We start from the raw sequence: 26074 nt of genomic DNA, 5'->3' as shown, positions 1-26074 counted from the left end.
TATAGTCAAAATCTTTACCTTTTATCAATTTGAAGAGCTCAGTTCAGCAGCTGGCATGAAGAAAGCCTCTCAAACTTCACTGCCTGCTTTGCTTCCTCCATGGTTTCTATGTAATCATCAGGTTCACTGATGTGTCACTTCAACACCAAACGGACTCACCTGACCTTCACCTCGACCCCACAGTGTCTGCTAACGAGTCTGGGTTACAGCCGGGCTTCGCTGCCCTTTGTTCCTTCACCGTTCAACCAACCAAATATTTGTGATGCTTCACATTCTTGGTGTGTCTCCTTTTTCATCCCTTACAATTATAAAAACCACTAAAAAAAAAGCCTGATTCTCATTCTGAGTCAAGTCGTTTAGTAGATGTGCTTGTAGTTTAGTGAAATCTGTCTCACTTTTATTCCCACACAGCTTGTGTTCAGATTAAAACTCCAGTAAATTCCCTTTAGACCTGCATGTTTAGTGCTGTTTTTATGGTGATAATTTTATATAACTTTGTACAGTGATTGTAAAAATGGAATGTGGATTTTGAATATATAATTTTAGACTGGATTTTCAACTAACCTGCTCAGGGACTGCAGACAAAAACTAGTTTAAGCTAAATCTGATGCCAGCAATCTATTATTAATGGATTTTTGCGGGGGGGGTTGCAAATTGTCCCTGTTGAATAAACTAATAAACTAAACTAAACTTATTTTTGCAACATTTTTGTTTCATTTGAAAAAGAAACAACAAGTCCTGAACTTTGGTAGCTCCATGGATTAAGATCTTAGTCTGATTAAATTAAGATTATGTCTCATTAGCACTGTTTGCTTACATGTCCTGCTTTTCTAGCACTGGATTTTCTTTTCAGATCAGTAAAACATTTATTCTTTTCACCTCCAACACAAACCTAATTACGTACTAAAAAGTAGCTTATACTATAACCAACGATTAACTCACCAAACAAGCATAAAACATATTTTTACTTATAATATGGGAAAACATCTTGTTATAGTTGAAAAAACTGCCAGCTGAACATTTTTAAAATCATTAATAAGGAAGCATTGACTTAAATAAAGCTCCTATATCTCACTTAAAAGTTACTTCTAAGTTAGTTTTATCTTATTTCAAATGTGCTGAGACATTTGCACTAGAAACTAAAGAAAAAACTTGTTTAGATTTTGTGTTTTTGCAGTGTACATGTTGAGTTGAGTTGCTCTAGAAAAGCTGAAACATTTTGATTCTCCTGTTTTCATCCTTTTTAAGTGACGTTTCTGCTGAGGTCAGGAATTCTGTGGTGTCACCAAGTCAACGGGTTCCACCTTATGTTTTAGTTAGCAGGTCATCCATCCATCCATCCATCCATCCATCCATCCATCCATCCACCTTCTGCCCCCACACCTGTTTTATTCTGGAATCTCCATGTGTAAACACCTTTTGGCCCCTCCCCCATCCTCCCAGCTCCCGTCAGCCCTTTGCTTCAGTCCAAGCTCTCCTTCTTCATCAATGGCCCTCATTCATTCCCTCTCACCCTCTGCATGCCTGTGCGCCCCCCTACCACCAACTCCCTGCCCCCCCTCCTACAACCCCGTCTCTCTATTCATTCCTGTGATTTTTCCTGCCTGTACCTTTCCACGGCCCTGGAAGTCCCCCCCTCCCAGGCTGCAGTTTCCCCATGTGAGTCCTATCTCTCCTCCATCTCGTTTCTTTTCAGAGATTTGAGTGTTCAGATGCAGATATCTGGGTGGTTCCAACATCTCTGCCAAAATGTACTGACATCAAGAAAAAAAGAGCCATCTGTCAGCTCCTTGTTTTTAGATTTTCATCTTTTGTGTCTCAAGCTTCAGGTGAAACCCAGACCTGCTGTATGTGCTGGAAAATTTCACTCTCTGGCTCTGTGCAGCACTAAGTCCTTCTAACTGCCTTTTATTATCCCAGCCATTATTATAAGCCACCTGGGTAAATTACCTTCTAGAACTGGGTAATTGTGCTAAATTGAGCGAGTCTTGGAGTTCACCTACTGCTATATTTAAGGTGAAGGAAGCTGCCTGGACTCCAGAAAAAGAACAGCATTTGTGTAGAAAGCCAGAGATCAAATAAAAGCTGTATGAGGGACACAGATGGCATTCAGGGCATCCAACATTCAAACTGCTAGTTTACTTAAACAAAATATATGTTGTGCTATATATATACATATATGTATATAAAGCCAATTCTTTCTGCCTCATACATTTTGTTGTGCAGCTGACGGACACTCACCCCACTCAGGAAAACACACCCACTTGCTCTACCTCCCTCTGCCCAGTTGTCGCCCCCTCTCCTCCCTCCTCCTGTCTATTTGGAGGTATGTGGTTAGCAGGGTGTGTGCGCAGCTCACTTTTAAAATCACTGACCCTTTCTCTGCCTAAATTCCCGTCTTTATCTCCCTCAGCACACCTTCTGCATCTTTACCACTCTGAGCGCTGTGTGTATTCATCACACAGGGACATGCACACTCTTTGGCCACTCTGTCTGCACCGACTGTATCAGTCCACTCCCTTTGCGCTCCGTTTCCTCCCAGGCGAGCCCCAGCTCTGATCTATTTCAGTGTGTTGTGGCTAGCAGGGTGTGTGTGCGTTTGTGGCCCTGCCCTGTAAAATACAGACTTTTCAAGGAAGTCAGCTGTATAATATGGTTGCTTTATTGTAATTATAAGGTTCTTCTTTTGGAAATAGCACACAGAGAGAGAGCTGCCCACAGGCACTTGCTGAGTCCATCTTGCCGAGATGATACCATCTCTCTGCAGACACTCTGCTCTCGCTCTCGTCCATCCTTGAGGAGTCTCCTGCTCCCAGTGACCCAGATGTTGCCCCACCGGGGCGCTCTGCCAGCTGCACACTAATCACCCTTTGATATTACATCGTGTGATGCATCGGGTCGGTCTGGATGTCTGTGAGAATTCGTTTTAATGGGAGGCTTCGTCTGATGCAGGTTTTCTTCAAGGAAACTCTGTGGTCTCTGGGTTCTCCCAGCCTTTAAATATCATCCTGACTAATTAAAAGGCTTCATTAATTTGCACGCAGCTGACATTGAAACTTAATTTTACAGCTGAAGCCAGAATCTGTAGCCCAGATTTAACAAATGAGGACACCTGTATTTTGAAACCAAGCAGCTCCAGCTTTTAAAACATCCCACAAGACTGTTTTCAGATGATGAAGTCATGCCACAGTGGAGATTAACGTGTTTTCCTCATTTTCTGGAGTTTATGATGGTTCCATAATGTTGGTGGTCAGCAGTTTTTATGCAGATGCTAAACTGTTGCGAAGGACATTCTGCTTTATGCAGGATATGGTAAAGGGTGGAAACATGTTGGAGGAAAGAGACTGAATCAGAACTGACAAAGCCTTTAAGGCTAATTGTTTTTATTCTGCTGACTGTGACAGTAAAAACACTGTAACACCTTAATATTGAGATAAAGTAAATAAATTCAGTGATCAATCAAAAGACATTTTATTACCACCCAGAACCTAAAGCAACAACCTGTCAGACAATGACGTTCATTATTTACACAACTCTGTGATTTGACTGGGATACACTGGAATTAACTGGATTTTTTTTAGTTACTGGAGATGACCTGGACCAGTTTGTCTTGTAAAGTTTCTTCAAATTACAGCTTTTGTGAACTGACATCACAGAAAATTGTGTGTTCCATGTGTTTTAGTGCCAGATCTTAGACTTTCTACCGTTAAGTTAAGTAAAGTAACAATATGCAAGTTGGAATGTGGAACCACATGCACTTGGCTAATGGTAAACTTCCTTTTAACAGAGTTCGTCAGAGTAAGAAATTCACTGGAAGAATAAGATCAGAGGAAATCTTTACTTCCTGCCACATTTCACTTTCTATTTTCACCCAAAGTATTCCTACCCAATCTGCATCAAGCAACACTCAGTCTACAGCACGATTTAATCAAATAGGATTTTTTTGTGATATCACTTCAATCAACCTCACAATGGCGCTTTTATTTCCTGTCTGAAAAGACTAGAGGAATTTTTAATCTGCAGCATTTGTTGATTCTTGACTTCCTGGTCAGTAAACAAAGTTTCTACCATGTTCTCGGTTAAACTGCAGCTGATCTAAAGTACCGTTTTGATGGCAAATTTACTGCCAGAGACTGCACACACACACACACACACGCACACACACACACACACACGCACACACACTTAACATGCGAAATCCAGAACAAGCATAAACCACAGATGTCTCCTGGGGTGTCTCCTTTTACAGCTTGTGGTGTCTTCTTTCAGAGCAAATTGAGGCTAGAACCAAACAGGCTGTCCTCAAAAAGAAACACTCAGTCCAGTGTGTCCAGAAAACCAAAAAAACAAAACTGTCACTTGGGGGGAGGGACTGCAGGTCTTCTGATTTCTTGTAAATACTGTTAAAAAGAAAATAGCATCTGATTAAGAATGCTCTGTCTGTGAAAGAAAAACAACTCTTACCCCTGGAAACAATGCTAAAAGGCATTTTTTGGCTCTGCAATTTTTATTTCTATACATTTCTGGTGCATTAGGTGCACAAATATTTGATTTACAGCAGAAAAAATCTGAAGACTTTAGTGTAGTCCACATTTCTGTTTATTTGCTCAAATTCAAACCACCCTGTCCAGTTCAGTGCAGCAACAAAATGAAGAATTGTGTTAAATTTTCAACCATTTTTTTCTCTTTATTTCAGTTCTTCATCTTGTGCATGGAAGAGGCACCGGATAATGAAAACACCCTGTTGACAGGAAGAGTTCTCCAGCAGAACCACAGTCATTAAATGCAGTGATCTATGACCAAATATTTAACAAACTACATCCAACACTTTCTACAAATCCATAAATTATGACTGCAGCTTCCCTGACCTCATAAAAACAATCCAACACTCCTCTTGGTTTCTTCCATTAGCAGAAAGAAATTTTAATTGTTTTATATTATAATGTAACCAGAATAATGCTTCTGCAGAGAGGATTTTCTGATTTGGTTTTTGTGCCCTTTTTACTCTCCCACTGTTAAGTCCAGTTTATACTCATTCTGTTTCGGTCTTTACAGTTTTTCTATTGTTGCTAAGCCCCCAGACTGAATTATAGTCAGGGAGTTATCTTGGAAAGTACCACAGATTGCAAACACACCCCTCAGAAAATAAAAAGCAAATGGGGAAAGAAATGAGAAGGTGGTGAGAAGGAGTGAGTGGTATAGAGCATCAAGGCATAATTATGGTTAATTACGGCTTTCTGGATGTGAAGTCTGCAGTCAAAGAAAGTGACTAAACATGGGCTTTGTGGAGGCAGAGACGTTTAAAAGCCAGACATCAGGGCACGGAGAGGGACTTTGAACATACATGGTTCTTTTAAGTGTTTACAGCAGGTATAGATTTAAAAGACACTTTTAAAGGAATGTGTCTTTAGATTGAAGTTTACAGCGCAATAGTCTGATACTTATAACAATCAGTTACCTGGCAGCTTGTTATTTCTGCTCATTTATCTTTCAATTTATTTCCATGTATGACTGCTGCACACATTCTGCACACAGAGGGAATATTGTCGGCATGAGAGCAAATCAGATCCAGTGCAATAACATTAGATTTATTTTCCTAAAGCAGTCGTGTCCAGGTGTTATTTCTGAAAAAAATGCTTTTTGTTGAGCAATTTATTACTAGAAAACACAAAAATCACCCTGAGGGAAACAATCAGCTGCCGTTGTGTTGTCTTCTGCAGTCAGAAGAGATTGTGTTATCTGTTCTGCAGGAACACAAAGAGATGGTTCACAATATTTATCTGAGCTATCAACCAAACCTGGTACAAGGATGTAGCTCCTCCATCTGCTTATCCACTGTTTAAATACTCTTTAGGAAAGATATGCATTACTGCTTATAGGTGAGATTATAAATATAATCTATTGCCTACTAACGCTACGAATAATGATCATTATTATTATTATTGTTATTATTATTATGCATTTGTTTAGATGGTCTTATCATAATAATAATAAGAATTACAGAAAACACATTAAAAATCCAAATTAAAAAATTGCTTAAAACAAAACTTAAAAACAACATTTGAGGAAAAGAAAGAAAAGTATCAGAATTGCATATAAATTCTGACAGTCGATTAAATGTCCTGTGTTACAATGAACATTTTTATTAGAATCTAAATAAAACATTTCGCCAAGATAACAGCATTGTTTATGTCATAAAATTAATTAGATGATGAACTAGATCTATAAGATATCAGGACTGCAGCTATGATTTCTAATCATTCTCCTCATTTTTTTAATCCCTAAACCTGAGCTGATATTTTATTACAATGTCCAGTAGATATTTTGTGGTTTTGATGGAAGGGGCGTGGCTAATTGTGCGGACAGACGTCTGATTGGTTGGCTCACCACTCAGTCAAATCTGCTCCTCATGTCGCTCCAGCTAACAGCAGAAGTTTATCCTGTTGGTTTAAGCTGGAAAAAAAACGAAGTTAAGGAGAATTAAAATAAATTTCACAATATGTTTTAATACATAAAGTTGTTCCACTGTCTGTTTTAACTTCTTGTCATCATTAAACTCCGAATCCGCATAAGAAATACAGCATAATTGTGCTGGTCAGCTGAATATTTGTACGTCTCATTGATACTTTCTTATATCTACATGCGCCTCGCGCGCATTTACGCACGCCCTCTCTCACCTTCCTCTGCTTCTGTACCATTCTCTCTCTCTCTCTCTCCTATTCCATTTGAGCACACGCACGCACACGCACTTTCACTCTTCTTGTGAGAAAGTAAAGAAGGGGCGAGGGAAGGAGAGAGAAGGGGGAGAGAGAGAGTGATTCCAGGTCTCTCTCGTCTACTCTCTCCACTTTGGGTACTCGTACCCAATCTGACTCAATGGGGTTTTAGCACTAAGGGGTTAAACATTACAATTATATTTATTAACCCCAAACCCCGTTCTGTGTTTAGGTTTTTTTATGCATTAACTTGAACATTGGTATCTCATCGAGGAAAGTCTCCTGGAGAAAGGTGAAGACGTCTCCAGAGGCGTGCCTTTTTGTCTGCTGCCTCACGGAAGGTTCAGTCGGGCTCCGCTCCACGGCTGGCTTTCTGTGACAGGATAACATCCACCTCATCCTGCATTTACAGCTCAGTCAGGCCGCCAAACCCCCGCAACGCTATGGATATTCGAGACTGTCCCTTCCGGAAGAAGCGGAGACCGTGGCGCATCGGCTTCCCATCCTTCGCCCTGCTGACTGTGGCGCTCACCCTGTGCCAGACCACCGTGGCTCGGGCAGGTAAGACAGAGACTCTTAATATTGTCAGTGATGTATGTCGCGCTTTTCATCAAAACCTGAGCGTGTCCCTCAGTCACATCTTTCTACATTTCAACCCCTGAACTTCATTCTTGTCATATTTCACTGGATTAACTGCGTAATGAATACCCGCTTCATCCATTATCGGATACTGGCGCACCTGACATGCAGCTCTGCGGACCCCCTAAAGAATGTGGTAAACAATACCCCGTTACGGTGGGCCCCACAGTATCCAAATATGTAAACCTCTTTGGTATTTGTTGCGCAGAGTCCGACAGTTTTAAGTCGTGAAGTTTATGCTTTGTGTACGAACAGGTCAAATTCCCAAATCCTCCCAGGGAGATTCCTGTTCTGCTGCTGCGCTCATGATTGGACCAGGCTCCTGTTTATTTGTTAAATTTAATAGTTTTATGAACAAATCCTGTAAAATTAGTCAGTTTTCAGGATAGATTTTATGTAACATTTAAAATATTGGAAAACTAAAAAAGGCACAAATACTGTTTTCTGGTTACTGTGCGAAGTTTTTTTCCCTAATATACTGAAGATGTCAGCTTTAAATATTTGAACAGTTATTATACATGTAAGGATTATTAATAATGTTTAGGAAATTATTATTATGTGGTGTCTAAGGTATATTTAATTGAAAGTCAGATAAATCATATAAAATTTGTATACATCAATAAAACTTTAATTTAATTTGATTATTCCTGACATAATTTCCTCAAGTTTCTCAGTCAGAGTGAGTTTGTAGCCTGATGCTGGCAGGTGTTGTCCCCCTGAATCCTGCGGACACTTTGTTCAAATATCTCCCAAGCAAGAGTTTTAAATTGTTTCAAACTTTTTATCTGGATTTATTTTCCTATCTTATCTTCTTATTGCATTTCTTAATTATCGGGACGCATTTTCTTACAGGGAGACGTTTACTTTACTGTTGCACGTCTTCCACAAAAGAGCTTCGGTCAGAATGGTGCAAACAGAGGATTGCTTCCTGAACTTTATGTTCAGAAATTATTTTTGTAATGCAAGTAAATATGTTGATTCTGTGTCATGATGAAGGCTGCCAACTGGACCCTGCCTTGTTGGCTGGACGTTGCCAGTTCAGCCTGTTCACCAGTCCTTCCATTACTGCCTGTGGTTGTTTAAGGAGGAGGGATTTCATTCCCACAGGCTCAGATAATTTTGGTTTTGATTACATTGAAACATCAGTAAATATTTGATCAATATAGAAGCTATGTATTTATTTTATACAAACTAGCCGGATCCATTAGAAGTTTGCAGTTTAGGATCTTGTGTTATGAGTTAATTTTTGTGCAGATTTCAGATTCTCTCCTGTCTCTTCATTCCTGATAGATTACAGATTAGTTGGTCCTGGAATGATCTGTATGCAGAGCAGTTCCCTGATTCACCACTAGTCGTCTTTGGGTTCTTTTTTAGACAGAGAACCCAGTTATTCACCTGAGTCTGCATCCAATCTAAGAGCTCATTTTAATCCATTTCAGCAGATCGTTTGGCTGAATCTGTAGACTATTTAGTACAAAAAGTAGATTTTAAACCTCAAAGTGGGGTTTGTTTTCACCTCTTGCTATTTTTAGAAAGCTCAGATTCAGTGATTAAATAGGTCTTGTTATTGTTTAGGTAGTTTGGAAAGTTTTTTTTTAAACCTGCTTTCTTTGGCCGGGTTTTCAGTCAGAGATCGCAAGATTGGCCCTTCTGGTCTCCCTTGTGTGTTTTGGAGGCAGAAGCCTGAGACATTTTTACTTTTTATGAATAGCTTGCTATGCTGCGGAGCACCTCGGTGGCAGGGGTTTGGGACTGAAAGCTTATAGTGTCTGCAGGTCTATGTGTGCTTTGTACAGTTCTGTTTGTGCATATGTAAGCTATGGATGTTTTCTCTCAGCTCAGGGTGTGGAAATGTATGCTTCATGAGTGAATGTGCCTCTGTGTGCCTCCGAGTCACGCTGGCTGCGTTTTTCATCTTAAAGGCTCCTTGTAGAAGGGAAGGAATAAAGGAGTATTTAAGGTATTTAGACCTTCCTGCTACCTGTTAGAGTGTTTTTGATCCTGGACAAAAGCTCACATGTTGTGTGAGCTCATTGTGGTGCAGCAGCAGATGTGGGTGTAAATTATGACAGCGCCCCACCCAGGCAGTGAAAGCCCTTTTTAGAGAAAAAAAAAAGTGGTCAGAAACTCACATGTTTATTCATTCTTCTCTGGGAGAAAGAAGAAAATGAGGAGGAGGGACGGACCAGTTACAACCATCATCCAGAGAGCAGCGGAACCAGAGAGCTATGAAAGCCGGGTTTTGTTCTAATGAGGAGAAATTCGGAGGGCAATATTTGCTTGACATGGATGTTCCTCAGCCTCATTTCAAAGCAGAAGGCTCCTCAAAGGGCAGCCTGTCTCAGTCTGACTAAACATAACGCAACTCAGCCCTCCTCTCCTTCGTATTCTCTGTGCCGCTGCTGATGAATGGAGCTACTATATCTGGAGGCAGAGCGGGGCTTTGACAGCTCATTCTGGGACTGTGTGGAAGTGTCCGGTATTCTAGGTTTCTCCTGGTGACATGTGACCAAAACTGACATTTTAACCTTGTCCCTTTCATTTTCCACTGCTTCATCATCATTTCCCATGGAATCCTGCTCCTTTCATGGTTCACATCGGCCCATCCTTCAGTTTCCTTAACCATGACCTGGATGTTAACTGGCTTGTTCCAATTTGCAAGCCCTAATTTTGTTCCCTGAGTCACAGTTTCTGACCTTTTGGCAATGTGGCACTTCAAATGGTCGTCTGGCAGTCAGAAAGGACTCATGCATTCCCACAGGTTTAATCTAAACCCTGGCTAGACCCAATAAACATTTGACTGCTTGCAACACAAACTTAATTAGGATTAAAGGGGTTTTCTTTTATAATCCTAAACAGTCACTTATTCATCCTTGACAAATATTTGCAATAGATATTATTTTTATACAGAAATTGTAATAATCACAGTACAATGGAAGCCAGTAGTTTATTTAATGCCAAATGATAAAGTGTGATTTATTTCAGAGAGCCTAGAGGATTACATCTAGTACTTTGCAGAAATCTCTTAACAGAGCAAATATGTGGCAACAGTGGAAGCTACATTTGGTTAGATTGTTAAAAATAAAGTAATAAACCAACATCTGTAGCCTACAGATGTTGACACAACAAGTCTGTTTTTGCCTGTTTTTGCCTGTTTTAAGACTCCAAACAGCCCATTTCTAAAACCTTTTCCAACCCAGATTTTATTAAAACACTTTGCCCTGGATTTAGTTTTCCAGACACTCATTTTCCTTTCTTTTCTTCAGATTTTACCAGGACTGAAAAACATCCACTTTACCTAAACTATACATTTATAATAAAGGTTGTATTTTGGTTGGTGGGTTAAAACAGGGTTGGAAGTTCATGGCAAACAGCCTGTTTTAATGTGATAATTAGTGTCAAGGAGTCTACGCACTTTATCAAAAATATAACATGTAATCATTTGCATGTCTGAACTCTGGTTAAGTTCATTTATCATAATAATTTATTTTCACATTGGATAGCTTTTTCTAATTTATTTTAAGACATAATAAAAGTTTCTTACTTTCTGTACTCTTTAAACATGTTTTTGGTTACAGAACCACCACTTTGCTCTCCATCATTTTCTCAATAATTCAGCAGACTCAGATAGTATCTGTAGCTAAAGCTGAGATATGATTTAACACCTCTCAGGCCTCAGCTGTAAACCATGACATCGCCTCAAAATGTAAACTTTTAAAGGCATCTTTTAGACAAAACCGCATTAAAAACACAGACTTGAAGGAAGACAGGGAGCAGAAGATAGCTGTTCTGTGTTCCTTTGGTTTTATAGGTGATGATTTGGTGGTTTGTCTGACTGGATTCCTCCAAGACGTTGTGTTTCAGCAGAAGATGTACAACGACGGCAGGCGAGCGTGCCAACTTTATAATGACAGACTGTCTGCATAAGTTGCTATTCCCAGTCGCTGCTATTTTTCTGTTTCAAGGAAGTCAATGTAGGAGGGCGCAGAGCCCAGCTGCACTTTTACATCAAATCTTAATGTACATCGTTTTTCCAGACATCTCCTCAGTCTGCTGTGTTTTCAGACTTTCACAGAAAGAGCTGCTCTTCATGATGCAGAGCTGCAGGGAAGCACTTGAAATTAATTACCTACTTCTGGTGTTCAAATACAGAAACTTTTGACTATAAACTAACATTTAGAGGAAACAACATTTCTCTGAGTTTCTCTTGAAAGGATTATGTGTTGGTCTCAGTTTGCTTCCAGTGGGAACTGTGTGAGAAACGAACTCCGTGTACCAAACAGTTGGTTCAAACTTGTTTAAAATAAACCTAAAGTCAAAAAAACACTTTATATTAGTGCTAACTTGTGTTGTTTCTTTTTAACTTTAAGATTTAGAGATAAACTGTGATGATATTTTGTTTGTCAGAACAAGATCTTTGGAATAAAACAGAAAGTATTTATGGCTTTCCGTATCTGTTTTCCAGTTCGATCCACAATTTACACATTACATTTTTACTCCATATGCCATTGTTTTAGATTAAATTATTCTGAAATAATGTGGCGTCTACAAGTAAACAGGTGCATCATCGTGTTAACACAACATGTCCCAACTGCTGAAGCTCAGGTCTCTTGTTGTGGTGAATAAAACCTCAGAAAGGTCACAGTACTGCTGATGTGGAAAACATCTAACTGTGAGCATGATCACCATAAAGTGAAGCCTTTTCATGTATTCTAATTGTATTTCATAAAAGTCAGGATTTGTCTTAAACTGGCAGCTCATGTGAACATATCAGTTGCTTCACTAATTAATTTTTAGAGCATTGGATGAGAGAGAATCAGACCTATAAATGTTAATTGCTTCCAAACTTTGGGAACTTTTAGTTTCTGCTTTGATTCAAAACATTTTTTTTTCTTTTTTGTAATTTTTATCAGAAATGACAGATTTTTGTCATATTTATTTAATAAAAACCTGTGTCTTTGTTTCTAACTTCTTCTAAGGTGAAATAGTTCAACCTTTCTCTGTATCATAAACAGTTTCATTGTGTTTGACACTTAAACTAAGAGTTTCACGTATTTGCAGTAAATGCAGACATAACTGAGCTGCTTTTTCTGCTTATCATTTATCATAATCACCATCATCAGTGTAGTTTCTAATTTGGGTCTTTGCTAAATATGCGGTCCATATGATGGTACAGTGCAGGGAACCAGTCATTCTCTCCCCTGGTCAGGGCATCCTGGTCCCATCCTGGCATTGTGGTGTCAGGATCCACCCTCAGATCCAAACTGAGCCTGCGGCCTGCAGTCCAGAAACCACACAAGAGTCCAGCATGGCATCATCAGTGGAGCAAATGCAAACTGGCAGAAGCCACATAAAGGCTGCCAGAAAACTGCAGTACAGTATAAATTGGCTCTTCAGGGGCAGATTTATCATTTAATATATGAGGAAGAGGCAAGAGCTTAAAAATATAGAATAAACAGCAAGAAGAGGAGCAAAAGATAAACCCTAAATATGAATCTGGGCTGAAAGATGGAAAACATGACCGGCTAATTTTAGATGTCATGGATGCTTCAATGTTTCTTTTTAATTTGTCCATTTTACAAGAAACATTTTCACACATTTTTATGTAATAAACACATAAAAAAGGCAGATGCATTGCCTTTGCAGCTGAGTTTGTTTTCAGTTCATTAGTTGTTCTGTAACATTTACTGTCATTTATCTGCTTTCTGGTTTGCACATTTCCCCTAATTTCCTCCTTTTTTGATCAGAGCCACATCAATTTTACACAAATCCAAAGTACATTAGGGTTTTTAGTGGATTTCCTTAGTTTTTTTTTTCTGTTTGAATGTTTTTCTCTTCCCACTCTGCAGAAAACATTGTTTAAAGTCTGCAAATCCACACGACAAACCCAAACCTCGACTTTAAACCAATAACCTAAATTTTAAAAGTTTTCTCTTTGTCTTGCATGGAAACTCATTATACATGTTACTGTCTTGGTACTCAAGACATTATAAATAAATCATAACTACAGAGGCTCATGTTGAAAATTATAACCTGCAGTTTGAGCGCTGCATACTTCCTAGCGTTGTGGTTTTCTGGGTGGACGGAGGGGCAGCTGGTGCCTCAGGAACAAGTGGAATTGAATTTAAAATTATTCCTTAAATTTTGTCTTCAACATGAGAATCTTTATCCCTGCTTTTTAACTTTACAGTCTGAATTTACTCCCTTTTCTCATATGAGCGTCTGTGAAGCTGAGAAGTGCTGAGACAGAGAGCAAAGATACATTTGCTTGTGTGTGTTGATGTGTTGTAAATATAACACATTTCACTTGCTCAGGGTGTCTAACAAAGCGGTTGTTGTGTAAAGGTGAGAGGTTAGGGGTCAGTGTGTCGGCTGGAGTGTGTGTCTGGTATTTGTCAAAGCTGTGCAAGGAAAGGAAAAGGAACACACACACACACACACACACACACACCAACACACCCACACAAGTAGAGAGGTATGCCAGTACACAGTGATCACACATAAAACCTGCAGAGCGTCCGAGTCCCATTGGGGGTGAAGACATTGTCCCTTTGGGTTAGCTTTCAGCATTTCCCTGATAATTTAGGTTTTGTTCTAGTAAATGTGTTCAGCTGGAAGCGACACGTTCACCATGTCAGTTTCTAATTTCTGATGTTGTTGAGGATCTTGCGTGCTTCACAAGGGCAAGTCTAATTGTGTAACTTTCTTTCAGAAACAAAGCTCTTCGACATTATGTTCATACAAGATCAAATCTACACAGCACCTGCTTTGTATTGTAAAAATAAGAGCTCTATGTTTTCTAAAATACTGAACATATCCAGATAGTTTCTAAACCTTTTGCTTTAGTGCTGATTATTTGATTATTTGTCTCTGCAGTCAGCTGCTTTCTGTGAATATGTAAACACTTTTGATGAGTAATTGCAGGATTCTGCTCAGTTTCCACAGGCTTGGATTGTCGTCTCTAATTGTCTACTCTGTTAATTATATTTATTTCAGCTCCATCTAGTGGCGGTTAGCAGTAACTACAGCTCTCTGAACATCAAGAACATTTTAGAGTATGTGTGTTTCTTCTGTTGGTTGTAATTGAGCTTAATTTGGGCTCTGAGTGTTGAGTTGTTTCAGGTTCTGCGTCACTGACAGGATTACAGTGTTGAAGAGAAACGACTGTTTCATTCTGGGTCACATGTTGAGAGATTAAACCACCCTATAACACAGGTTCTACTGTACACATACTACATGTGAGTTTACTACACTTTAAGTGTGTTGGTAATTATGTCCACAAGACCTCTGAGGAGCAAATGGCCATTAGTAGCTATATGAGCTTTATCTGATGTGGAGTTGTGATTTATGTTCTTCTGTGACTCTGCTGTGTGGGACCTTGTATGTTCAACCATGTCAAAAAGGATGAGGGGAAAAGTCATAACTAGAAGGGACACCCTGGTCTTCCAGTTTGATGGTCCTGAATTATTTTTACATCCCACCTGAAAACTTCTTAACAGTCAACTTAAAACTTAATGAAGTTTATGGAATAGCCATTTGTTCTCCAACTGAATGTGTATTTTTAAATCCTAGATTTTCCACCTTTTACTTTGCCTTGGGAAAACAAGCTTAGCTGACATTTACACTGTTATGTGAATTACTGGGTGTGTACCAGACAAGAAAGTCCTGCGAATGTTTTAAAACTAAATAATGACATGTGAATGCAGCGCTTTGTAATTTGAAAGTGCTTTTAATGTCAAGGGGTTAGCGTTAAATGAGAACAGTGTGATTCAGGTGTCCCGTTTTGTAATTTTCTTGGCGAAAATAGTTGCTTCTGTTAATCCTCAGGAAAATCCCTTGTCGGTTGGTGTACCTACAAGCTACTGTAATCTTCACATCCAGTTCTGGTTATATGACTGTTCTCATGCGCCTGAGTCCTGTTTCCTGTCTTAATGACAGCAGCGTAATTGGGTCACACCTGCTGATGGTCGAAGCCATCTGTGAGTCTTCATGCTAAAAGATACTAAAGGATCAGAAAGAGGGAGAAAACAGAAAGCGGTGAAGGAAAGTTTGTGCCCTTCATGTGTTTTCCCAGCTTGTCTAGTTTCGTTTGTGCCACCCCTCATGTCGTGAGGTGTGTGTGTGCAGCGCGGTTCGCCGCCTGCACTGTGAGCACCTCTGCTGCTTTGTGTGTTATTCTTTTTTCAGGGTGTGTTTTTGTCATGATTGTGGTCCTTCGGGCAGGAAGGGCCCCCGGCTGCAGACTTGAGCTGGGCTGGGAACGGGGGAACAGAGCGCCGCATTGTACTGGACGTACTGGGGGAGCTCAGGGTGCAATCTGATCCAGTATCCTGCCATCACAGAACCACACTGTCTACTGTCACTGACTGACCCCCCCAAAACACACACTGCCTTGGCATGAGCTTTCCTTCCCAACCACTTCCTCTTTTTGCTTTCCCTACTTTTATTTCAGCAAAGTGTTCCCTGATAATAATAATTATTATTTTTATCTTTAAAGTTTGAGAATAAATTGTGGCTTAATGGACTCAGAAGCTTAAATTTCTGGTTATGAAGGAGTTCTCAGATCATAGATCTCATTATTATTATTATTATTATTATTATTATTATTATTATTATTATTATTATTATTATTATTATTATTATTATTATTATTATTATTATTATTATTATTATTATTATTATTATTATTATTATTATTATTATTATTGTTGTTGTTGTTGTTGTTGTTGTTGTTGTTGTTGTTGTTGTTGTTGTTGTTGTTGTTGTTGTCAGAAATCCAAGAAGAAAGTTTATTTAAACTTCTCTCATGTTTTGCAATGGTCTCTAGTATTAATTTAATTTCTGTTTTAAATTCTTGGACCTTCTGTTGCCTCCCTCCTCCAAAGATCTGCCACCAAGCTGATTTTCTGAGAAGGTTTCTGTGTAGGACAGCACAGCCTCATCCAGTACCTCTTATCCACCCCTCTGCCTTCACCTGCTGCTCCTCCCTGTTGCTTCCTGTTACTCTCCTCATTTTCCCTTCTCTCTCTGATGAACAGTGACATTAATAGGCTGTGGTCTGGACACCCAGATGTAATATGAATGCAACGTTTGGCCAGTCTGAATAAACATGACCTTCTGTGGGATTATATGACAAACTGTTAACTCTGGGTGTCACCACTGCTAGGAACAAAAACAACAAAATGTCACATTTGGTACCAGGGGATGGTTTTGAAAGTACTGGACTAAGGCATTAACAGACTCTTTAAAAGTATTTTTATCCTAGTATTTATTTCTGTTACTGATGTGTTTGAAGATCCATTTTGTTAAAAGATCATTGAATTTGTGCCAATTTGAGATGTTTTCTTAAAAAATCAGCTGTTATTTGTTGTTGGAGCTTTCAAACTTTGATTACCAGAAGAATTTACTGAACTGAACATATTTTACTTTCAGTTTAGAAGATTTATTTTGTCTTTCTTTGGGTTTGTTCATTTACTTTTCACCAAATATAACAAAGTAAAAGTTTTTCACCTGACTGGCACACGGGGCTCGTTAAACGTGGCTTCTCTGCAGTTTGACTTTGCTCGATGTATTCAGCATCGGTGTTTCTCGTTATCGTTACGCTGTTAAACGCTTCATTATGCTTTTCAAACACTCCAAACTGGGTACTTTTACATGATCTAAACATAGATATTTTTGCTTTTTAAATTCTCCCAAAGCATGGTTCACTGACTTTACAAGTTTCTTATGGAAAACACTAAATTACAGCCGCCTATAAATTATTTTTTATTGTCTGTGAACAATAAAACTGACTCACTGGTCACTGGAACACAAGTTGAGGGAGCCTGATGACTAAATCTGGGAAAATGTGAAGCACTAGTTCCAGCTGCAAAGCTGCATCACCAAAGAACTTAACAAATGACTTATTTTTTTTATTTTAGGCATTCTTAAGGTTTTTGTTTTGTTTTGGAACCACAGCAAAAAAACAATAAAACAAAAAAAACATTGGTCTGCATGTTTGCATTGTTAAAGAAATTAATAGTGAATACTATTTTGAATGAACAAATAAAAAACTACCTTTGATTTTTAATATGCAACATAATCTACACACAGGGTCATGCAGTCTCACACACACACACACCCACACACACACACACACACACTCATGTCTAAGAACAACTTATAGAGATCTATAGCTGAATGTTTTTGGAGTCCGTTTGTTTCTTTTAATCTCAGTTTTGCATAATGTCAAAGTGCTTTTCAGCAAAATGAGAAAGTCAACAAAATAAACCAAAGTGTGGAGAAACCAGCAGGCTGCGCTTGGTGTCTGAAAGTGATGACAGGATGTTAGATTGACTGTTCACTCTGTTTCTTACATCTGAATGAATATAATATATTAAAATGTTTTCTGCTTATGTTGAATGTGTATGAATCTCCCCATTAGGTGTGAAGTTAAAACTGTTAGATGTCAGATGAATATTCATCTGACTCTACAGTGTCACATCAGCAGCCGCTTGTTCCAGTTGCTTGAAGAATGTGAGCAGAAAAGAGTTCTGTCTGGTTCTACTGTAAACTGAGCTTTGCTAACCCAACCAGCGCTGGTTCATATGTATATATACATCTTGGCCTGCTGCCCTCCTGCTCCAACAGAGCAGCCCTTTCTTTTTACAGTACATATACAGTAGTAGACATGTTGAGGGCCTTCTCAACCTTATCTGATATCATAATTGTGCTGCAAGAACATTTAAGATCACTTTCAAGCAAGGGTGTAACTTTGTGTTGCAAGCTGGTGGGAACGAGGAGTTCTGATGGACCCAGTTACTGGAAGACCTTTTATTTTCTACAGCTAAGAATGAAGCCAAAACTCACAAGTGAATGCCAGACAGTCTTATTCAATAAAATGATATTGAATCAGGCTTGTCAGATTAATACCTGCTAAAACAACTTTTTAGCAGGTATTAAACATAGCTACTACGAAATATAAAAATGTTAAAATGGACGTAATCTAATTAATCTATATAATGTCTTTCACTTGGTGATGGAATTACTAACAAAGAAACTTTTCAGTCATATTCTAATTTATGGAATTAGTCTGTATTTACTGAATATATTTACTTTAATATAGCAAATAATAAAGGGGAAAAAATTTATTTGGGACTGGTTGGGGCATCTGGTGAGGATAGTGACCATCAACGTTACTGGATTCTATAAAATGTAGCTTAAAGCTGAGATGCTGATGTTTGGATGTAATTATATATATTCTCTGTGCATATAAACCTATAAATAGTTTATTTTCTGTCAGTTCTGAAACTGACAGAAACTTTATCTCTTTAAGCTTTATGAAATATTTCATCCTATTTGATGATTAATCTGAATATCGCCACGTTCTACGAATGTATGTATAGTTGGCGATTTATATATATTCTCACGATGGTTGATTAGTTAACTGCTCTTCTGATCATCTGTCAGGATGTGTTAGTTGAACTCTGAACTGTGCAGCAACAGCACATGTTAAGATCTTTGTGTGGACATGTCCACACCGGTCCTTCGGGAAGTTAAGCTTATGCTTTCAAGATCAGTTTGACTCAAACCTAAATCAGTAGAACTACAAAAATAATCTGTTTTAGACGATAGAGGTACAATTAGTGGCTTGATAAACAACTTGCAGTATCATTTTAATAAACACACTTCTGTCCCTGACTATGGCTATAGAGAGATATTATTTCTGCTGCTTAAGAAAATCCCTCAGCAATCCCAAAGCGATAAATTGAACGTCTTTCTTTATTTCTCTTCCTCGTTAGATCCAGTGGACGTGTTGCGTGCTCTGCAGGTTCCCTCTCTCCCTGAGGGTGTGAAGAAAGTCCCAGGCTTCTGCACAACCCGTCGCTCCAGCAGCCCTGATCATGCTTACCGTATCACCAAGAAGGCCCAGATCTCAGCCCCCACTAAGCAGCTCTTCTCAGGTAAGCTTTGGGTTGACAGGATGTTTAATTTTATAAAAAAGGAACCACTGTAATAATTTCCCCTAAACCCTATAAATAATCAAAATGTAAATATTCAGAGACATGGTTAATGTTTTGCACATTTCTTAATGTAGCAGGAATAAAGGCTTGACTGGGACACCTCTGCTAATCAAACATTAATTGTTTAACTTATTTGTTGGTAATTTGTCACTGTTTTGTCAGAAACATTGAGTCACTGATCTATGTACATTATCCTGGCCATATATTTTGAAAAAATTATAAGAAAAAATTAATTAAATTAAAATATAAACAAGTAAAACACACTTTTTTATCAAAGTTAACTAAACTTATTTTCAGTTGTTATTGGAACCTCAGTAAATGCATTTTTTTAATTGTTTGGGATAAAATAGGAAATAGCCCAAATGATTTTGTGATTTTATTCCCCACCTTTTTAGCAACAATATTCACGCTGATGTAAGTACATCATATCCATGGCAACTGCAAACTATGTTGATTTTCACCCTCAATTAGCTTGAGTTAAACTCTTCAATAATGACGAAATTTGGGTACACATACCTTTGTTAGCAACATTTTTATTTACTTATTTATTTTTTTAAGTCGTTCTTTTGGCTTAATACGAGTGACTATATTGGTCGCTAATTGTTGCTATCGCAGTGGAGCAAACCGTGGAAAATTGTTCACTACAGTTTGCTTTGCCTCAATATGTTTCAAACTCTTATTGTTAGTTTTACAGGAGTTGGTCTGTGCCCTTTATGCTGCATGACTTCTGGTATAATTATGTGTTGGAGTTAAGTCAGTTTTGTGGAAAGATTTCAACACGTTACTTTAAGATTTTGCCTGACGTTATGAAAACAGAAAGTACCACTTATGTGGTTATGAAGAAATCCGTGAAGCTGATTTTTAGCTTTGGTCCAGCTTAGCATTCTTTCTCTGGCTGTCGCCACCTGTTATTAAGAGCTCATATCTTGATGCCAGCTTCACATTCTGATCTGTGTTGATCCTGAGGTGCCTCTCCCCTGATTTTAATTTTAAGATTTATGTCAACATGATCTGCTTCTGATTTCTTGCATTTCTCTTAGCTTTTGTGCATCTTTTCCGTTTAAGGTCGTTTCCCAGAGAACTTCTCCATCATGACTCTGATCAAGCCCCAGGCTGGTCTGCAGGCTTTCCTCCTCTCCATCTACAGTGAGCAGGGGATCCAGCAGTTGGGCATCGAACTGGGACGCTCACCTGTTTTCCTGTATGAGGACCAGCATGGCAAACCAGCTCCTGAGGATTACCCACTCTTCAGAGGCATCAACCTGGCTGATGGCAAGTCAGTAACCAGCAGCAACCAGTTTGTGACTGGTTGAAATTATGTTATTTTAATTATTTGTGATTTTAGAAATAGTATATTTGTTGATGTTTGTTGGACATTGTGCATAATAAAGGGGATGTCTTAGTTTAGTATATAATTATGACTTTGGTGTCATGTTTTTGCTATTCCTCCTACTCGTCTGCAGGTGGCATCGGATCGCGTTCTCTGTTTCAAAGAAAAATGTGACACTGCTGCTGGACTGTAAGAAGAAGATGACCCGTCCTCTGGCCCGAGGAAATAATGCTGAGGTTGACACCAACGGCATCACCGTGTTTGGAGCTCGTCTGCTTGATGAAGAAGTTTTCCAGGTTTGGATATTAAGTATTAGGAAATCATTTGTTCACCACAAATTAAATTCTTTGAAATGGCTTTGAATTAGGATGCATGAAATTATTATATAGCTACTTATGTCCACTTTTTATCCACAGGGAGACATCCAGCAGCTGTTAATTGCCTCCAACCCTCAGGCAGCATATGACTTTTGTGAACACTACAGCCCTGACTGTGACTCCCCTCTGCCCAAAACCCAAGCTCAGGACCCCAACACATACGTGAGTAACACCGCTGAACTGGTACATAGTCTAACCTCTGTTAAACTCACAAACACACATTGTCTCACCTCTTAAAGTCACACATTCTAATAATTGTAACTTAGAAGACTATGAGTTAGCATCACAAGTGAGAAGCATCTGTAGCTCCAGGAAATCTGGCCCAATCAGAATCTGTGGACTGATTTTTTTTTCCTCACACGTTCTGCCATTTGTAGAAAAATCTTAAGTGATCCTTATATTGAACTAAATAAGAGCTTCTAATTAATTTTAATAATAATGATAATAATAATAATAATAATAATAATAATAATAATAATAATAATAATAATAATAATAATAATAATAATAATAATAATAATAATTTGCTGCAATTTGGGGCTTATGTAAACAAGAAGAAAGATACTTTATTTTGGGGGGGAAAATTGCAAAAGACAAAACAGAAATAGCCATTTTCATAGGTGTATTTTAACAGATATTTTTGTTACCAGTACTTTTGTCGCTTTTCCTCTGTCACAGACGTTTAGTCATTTTTCTAATATTCACAATTCTCACAATACATTTTTAACATCTATCTTTCTTTCACCATGTAGTTTATGATTATATTTGTGTATTAGGAATATCAGAGCATATGCAAATATGGTCAAATAGTAAAATCAACAGCCTCAGTCTCCTGAAATCTAAGTCTGCAGGTTCAGATTGGGTCACCTGATAATGCCATCAAAGTTCTGCTCCCCCTTTCTGTCTTCCTCATGCATCCTTGTCATCATCAACTGTTTGTATCTATCCGACTTCTCCCTCACCTCCACAATCTGTGTCCCAGGAGGATTTAGAAAAGCTAAGAGATTTTATTTTACTCTCAAATCTGCTCCTCTAATCATTTACTCCTTCTTAATCACAATATATACTTTACTGTTTTCCGCTCTACTGCAATGGAACGCAGAAAGGTAGGGGAAAGAGGATGATACAGTAAAACATCAGTGTCTCCATGTTTTTTTTCTTATGGATTGAAATAAAGAGATCATTAACAGAACATGAATATTTAATTCTGATTGGTTCTGTGGTTAAATTGTGACATAGGATTGTGGCTAAAGGTCGGCTTAGGGTGGAACCTGTTTGCTTACTGAGACTGGATGTGCACAACAGATTGCAGGCTTTGGTTAGTCGCTTTCCAGTGTTTCCAGTGACATTCCTTCAACACCAGCACAGATTTAATGAATCAAATAGTTTCACCTGCATGCATCCATCCAAAGTACCAAATCTGTGAGCTTGCATGCCTGATCTCACTCAGTGTAAATTATTAGTTGCTGCACAGAGCTCTAAACTTGTCATGTTGATGTTGTTGGGATGACTGCTTCTTGAATGAATATAACTCACTATGGTTACATTCATTTGACTTCACCACTGCTTATGATTGTCTCATTCATCTGGGTTGGTTATTTATTAACATTTATTACATATGAAGACTCAGATGAACTGAGAAATGAAAGCTTTGCTTTTTGTCAGTACCTCCTTGCTCTCTGTTGCAGTCTTTCAACATTGTATTTATGGCTTTTTGCTGTTCTTGTTCTTTGGTTCCATAACTCCTCCTTACTTCCCTGTGAAAATCTATACTTCCCCTCTTGATGAATTTCTCTTGCTTTCATGTATCTTCCTGTCCCATTCCATCTCATCCCTTCTATCTTTCTTCCAATCTTTCAATCCCTCCATCTTTCTCAGTACTTTGATGAGGAGCAGGATGACCATGAATACCCCTATTATTATGAGGAAAAACAGGCTTTCCCTCCTCCTCTGCATCCCTCTCTTCCCTGCCTGGGGACCCAATCAACAGGTAAATTGGGAGCAAGAAGAGGGAAAACAGGTGTAATGGAATGAAAAAGGGAGCGTGAAATGTTAATACATTAATATTACAATCCATGATTTAAATATGATTTAAATTTATTCTATAAATTGTATAAAGTTTTTGTGTTTTATTCTTTAGCAAGTCAGGGGTCTTTTATCTGTTATCACGCCGTACCTCCTTTATTTTACTTCACATTTTCCTTTCTTAATAATCAAGATTTACCTCCTAAACGTCCACTCCATATCTGCCATTTGTCTTACTCAGGGTTATGTTTGTTTCCTGTCAGATTTTGTCTCAATTCAATAAAATGTTGTCATTTATGTATGTATGTATGTTCACATGTGGCCAAGTGGCGGCACTGAGGAAGTGTAGGTATTCTTGTTTTGGCATACACACATGTAATTTGTTTTCTCGATTATAAATTGTGAAGTTGGATAATTTCTAACATAAACATAACATAAAACGTAGCAGAATCTACAAAAACAAATTAGACATGCAAACATTTATTATTAAAGCTTCTGGATCTGTTGATGGTACTAAATTAATTGCATTGGACTGAGTTTATGTACATATGACTAAGATTTTTTTTTAAAGCCTAAGTAATTTCATCTAACTATTTTCTTATAATGTTATGATTTATGATATTCAGTTGTCACAGAGAAAGAAGTGCTTACAGTAGTTTTGTGGTCTTTTAAGATGAACTTCAACAGTTGGCAGCAAACTGTCCGTTATTTAACCTTTTCATTGTTTTAACACTTGCATGATCACTTAATTGTTCTGAAAAGTTAAGATTGTTGCATGTTTCTGTCTTTTTGTAATATGTGTTCAATATATTTTTGTCAGTACATACAATTAATTTACTGCATGGTAATACAGTTGACGTTTGCAGTATATCCATAAAAGCCATGCATGGATGCCACAGTTTGTATCAAAATGTGTTCAGATTCTATGCTTATATCAACCCTGAAGGTCTGTTTCTTCTCATGTATCATTTTACTGTTATTTTAGAATAATCTTATTTGCATGCATTTACTGTAGCACTTGTGAGATAAGAGTTGATCTATGCATGGTACTTTTTTATTTTTTGGGGTTTAATTTGACTGACATGTTTTTGCATGCCCAGATAATATTAAACTGTTGTCCTTTGCATGGCTTAACACCTGGAAATTACCTGATTTTCCAGTTGGACCTCATTGTACATTAGTGCAGCTCTGCAACAGGTTAGTGCATTAGTGATGAGTATGATTGTATGTGTGTTTGTGGGATTGTTTCCACAGTGTGTGAGTTAAAACAGCTGGCTTTAGCTGACCGTTCACACCCTCAGTGCCTCTACTAAACCACAACCTCCAGTTCCTTAGAGAGCAAAGATGCTGCTTTGTCATTTGATATTGGGAATGGCATTACTGGAGAAAACAGCTAAATTAAATCATACAATTTTGGATCAACATACCAACATTTCTTAAATGCCTCTTGAGAATTCACTGCTAACTGATTTATTAATGTTATCTTAGATCTAGACTTCTGCTGTATCCAGTAATGCCTGCACAGTCTCAGTAAATCATCCAGACCTTAGCCATCTTTATGTCACTGTTTGTCAAAACACCCACTCTTGTCTTTTTGTCTCTTTCTGTCAATCCTTTGTTTGTGCTTTTCATTTTTCTCCCAACCCCTCTGTGTATCTGTGTCATCTTTTACCCTCCCTCCCTTTCTTTGTCAATTTGCACTTCTACATTATAAATACTCTTCTACAAACAATTTTACTGGATATTAGAAGAAAGCACTCGATGGAAAAGCAGCTCCATCTAAACCCCTTCTTGTAAAAGTTAAACCCACTCCACCTAAGTCAGCCAAGACTGGATCATACAAAGTGGTTGTCAAGCCACCTATCCCCACCAAAGCTTCTAAATCCCCTACAACTAAATCACCCAAAGCAAAACCTACTGCAGCCGAGGTCCTCTTGTCTAAGATCAAGCCAACTACAGCAAGTAAATCTAAACCCACATCTGCTCCTGCTAAGAATGGAAATGTCAAATCAACTGCTCAGAAGAAACCAAATACTGGCACTAAAGCCAATGGTAATGGTAATGGAAAGACATCTGCAGAAAAATCTAATGGTAACAGTAAAGCTCAAACCCATACTAATGGAAATGGCAAAGGGACCGGAAAGGCCTCTGTTGTGTCTAAGGTGAATGGAAATGGCAATGGCAAAGCTACAACAGAGAAGAAACCTGTTGGAAATGGCAAAGCTACTTCTGAAGTTAAAGTTAATGGCAATGCTGGGAATAAAGTCAATGATGCAGCTAAAGCAAACGGCAAGTCTAGTAAAGAGGCTACAAAAATTAAAACCACTAACAAACCAAAGACTGTGGCCAGTGGAGCTACTTTAACCTCCAAGCCAAAAGCTACTAAAGCACCCAAACCCACAAAAACAGCTCCAACAAAAATGGCAAAACCTGCTGCCACCAGGGGTTCAGTAGGAAAGAGTAAAGATTTGGCCAACAAGGTTCCTCTGGTCAAACCGACTATCGGCAAACCTCAGAAGGTTTCCAATCCAACAAAAGCAACTTCTCCATCTCCAGCCATCCGACCCACTTCGTCTAAACCTACCAAACCCAGGATGATAGACAACGATGTGAAATCCCAACACAGGCCTTTCCCACCATTTGGCAAGGCTCCGCTGAGTGGATCTGAAGTTAAGAAAGTTACCAACGGTTTTCAACAGGTACAACATGAAGGTTCATGTTTGGCTTGAAATGTCCACAGATTTCTGCTCCACTCTTTCATTCTCTTTGCTAGCATTTTCCATCTCCTGGGACCTACAGCAAAATTGCAGATGTCATTGCAGATTTTGATGTAAATCCTCAAGCTAGCTGTCTGAATGGAAGTTAGTTCATAAGAACATGCTGCCTTCTTGTATTTGCACATATCATATGTTCCTCACAATCTTTGCAACCTCTCCATATGATATGATCCTGCGGCGCACATTGAAGCATGGCTAAAAACAGTTT

At 38.5% G+C, this 26074-nt stretch overlaps 1 protein-coding gene across 1 annotated transcript in view; it reads left to right on the top strand.

Annotated features, from left to right (window-relative positions):
* LOC122844034 (collagen alpha-2(XI) chain-like) overlaps positions 1–26074 on the top strand; it is a 49002-nt gene continuing 22928 nt past the window's right edge. Inside the window, exons 1-8 of the mRNA XM_044139238.1 lie at positions 1–278; positions 7129–7277; positions 19136–19297; positions 20423–20633; positions 20821–20983; positions 21104–21226; positions 22943–23009; positions 25049–25084. Of these exons, the coding sequence (XP_043995173.1) occupies positions 130–278; positions 7129–7277; positions 19136–19297; positions 20423–20633; positions 20821–20983; positions 21104–21226; positions 22943–23009; positions 25049–25084 (1060 nt within the window). The 5' untranslated portion in view covers positions 1–129. The remainder of the gene's footprint in view (positions 279–7128; positions 7278–19135; positions 19298–20422; positions 20634–20820; positions 20984–21103; positions 21227–22942; positions 23010–25048; positions 25085–26074) is intronic.

This window comes from Gambusia affinis, linkage group LG14 (genome assembly GCF_019740435.1).
Source record: "Gambusia affinis linkage group LG14, SWU_Gaff_1.0, whole genome shotgun sequence".
In the NCBI taxonomy this organism is placed as follows: domain Eukaryota; kingdom Metazoa; phylum Chordata; class Actinopteri; order Cyprinodontiformes; family Poeciliidae; genus Gambusia; species Gambusia affinis.
This window is presented reverse-complemented; position numbering and strand designations above follow the sequence as displayed.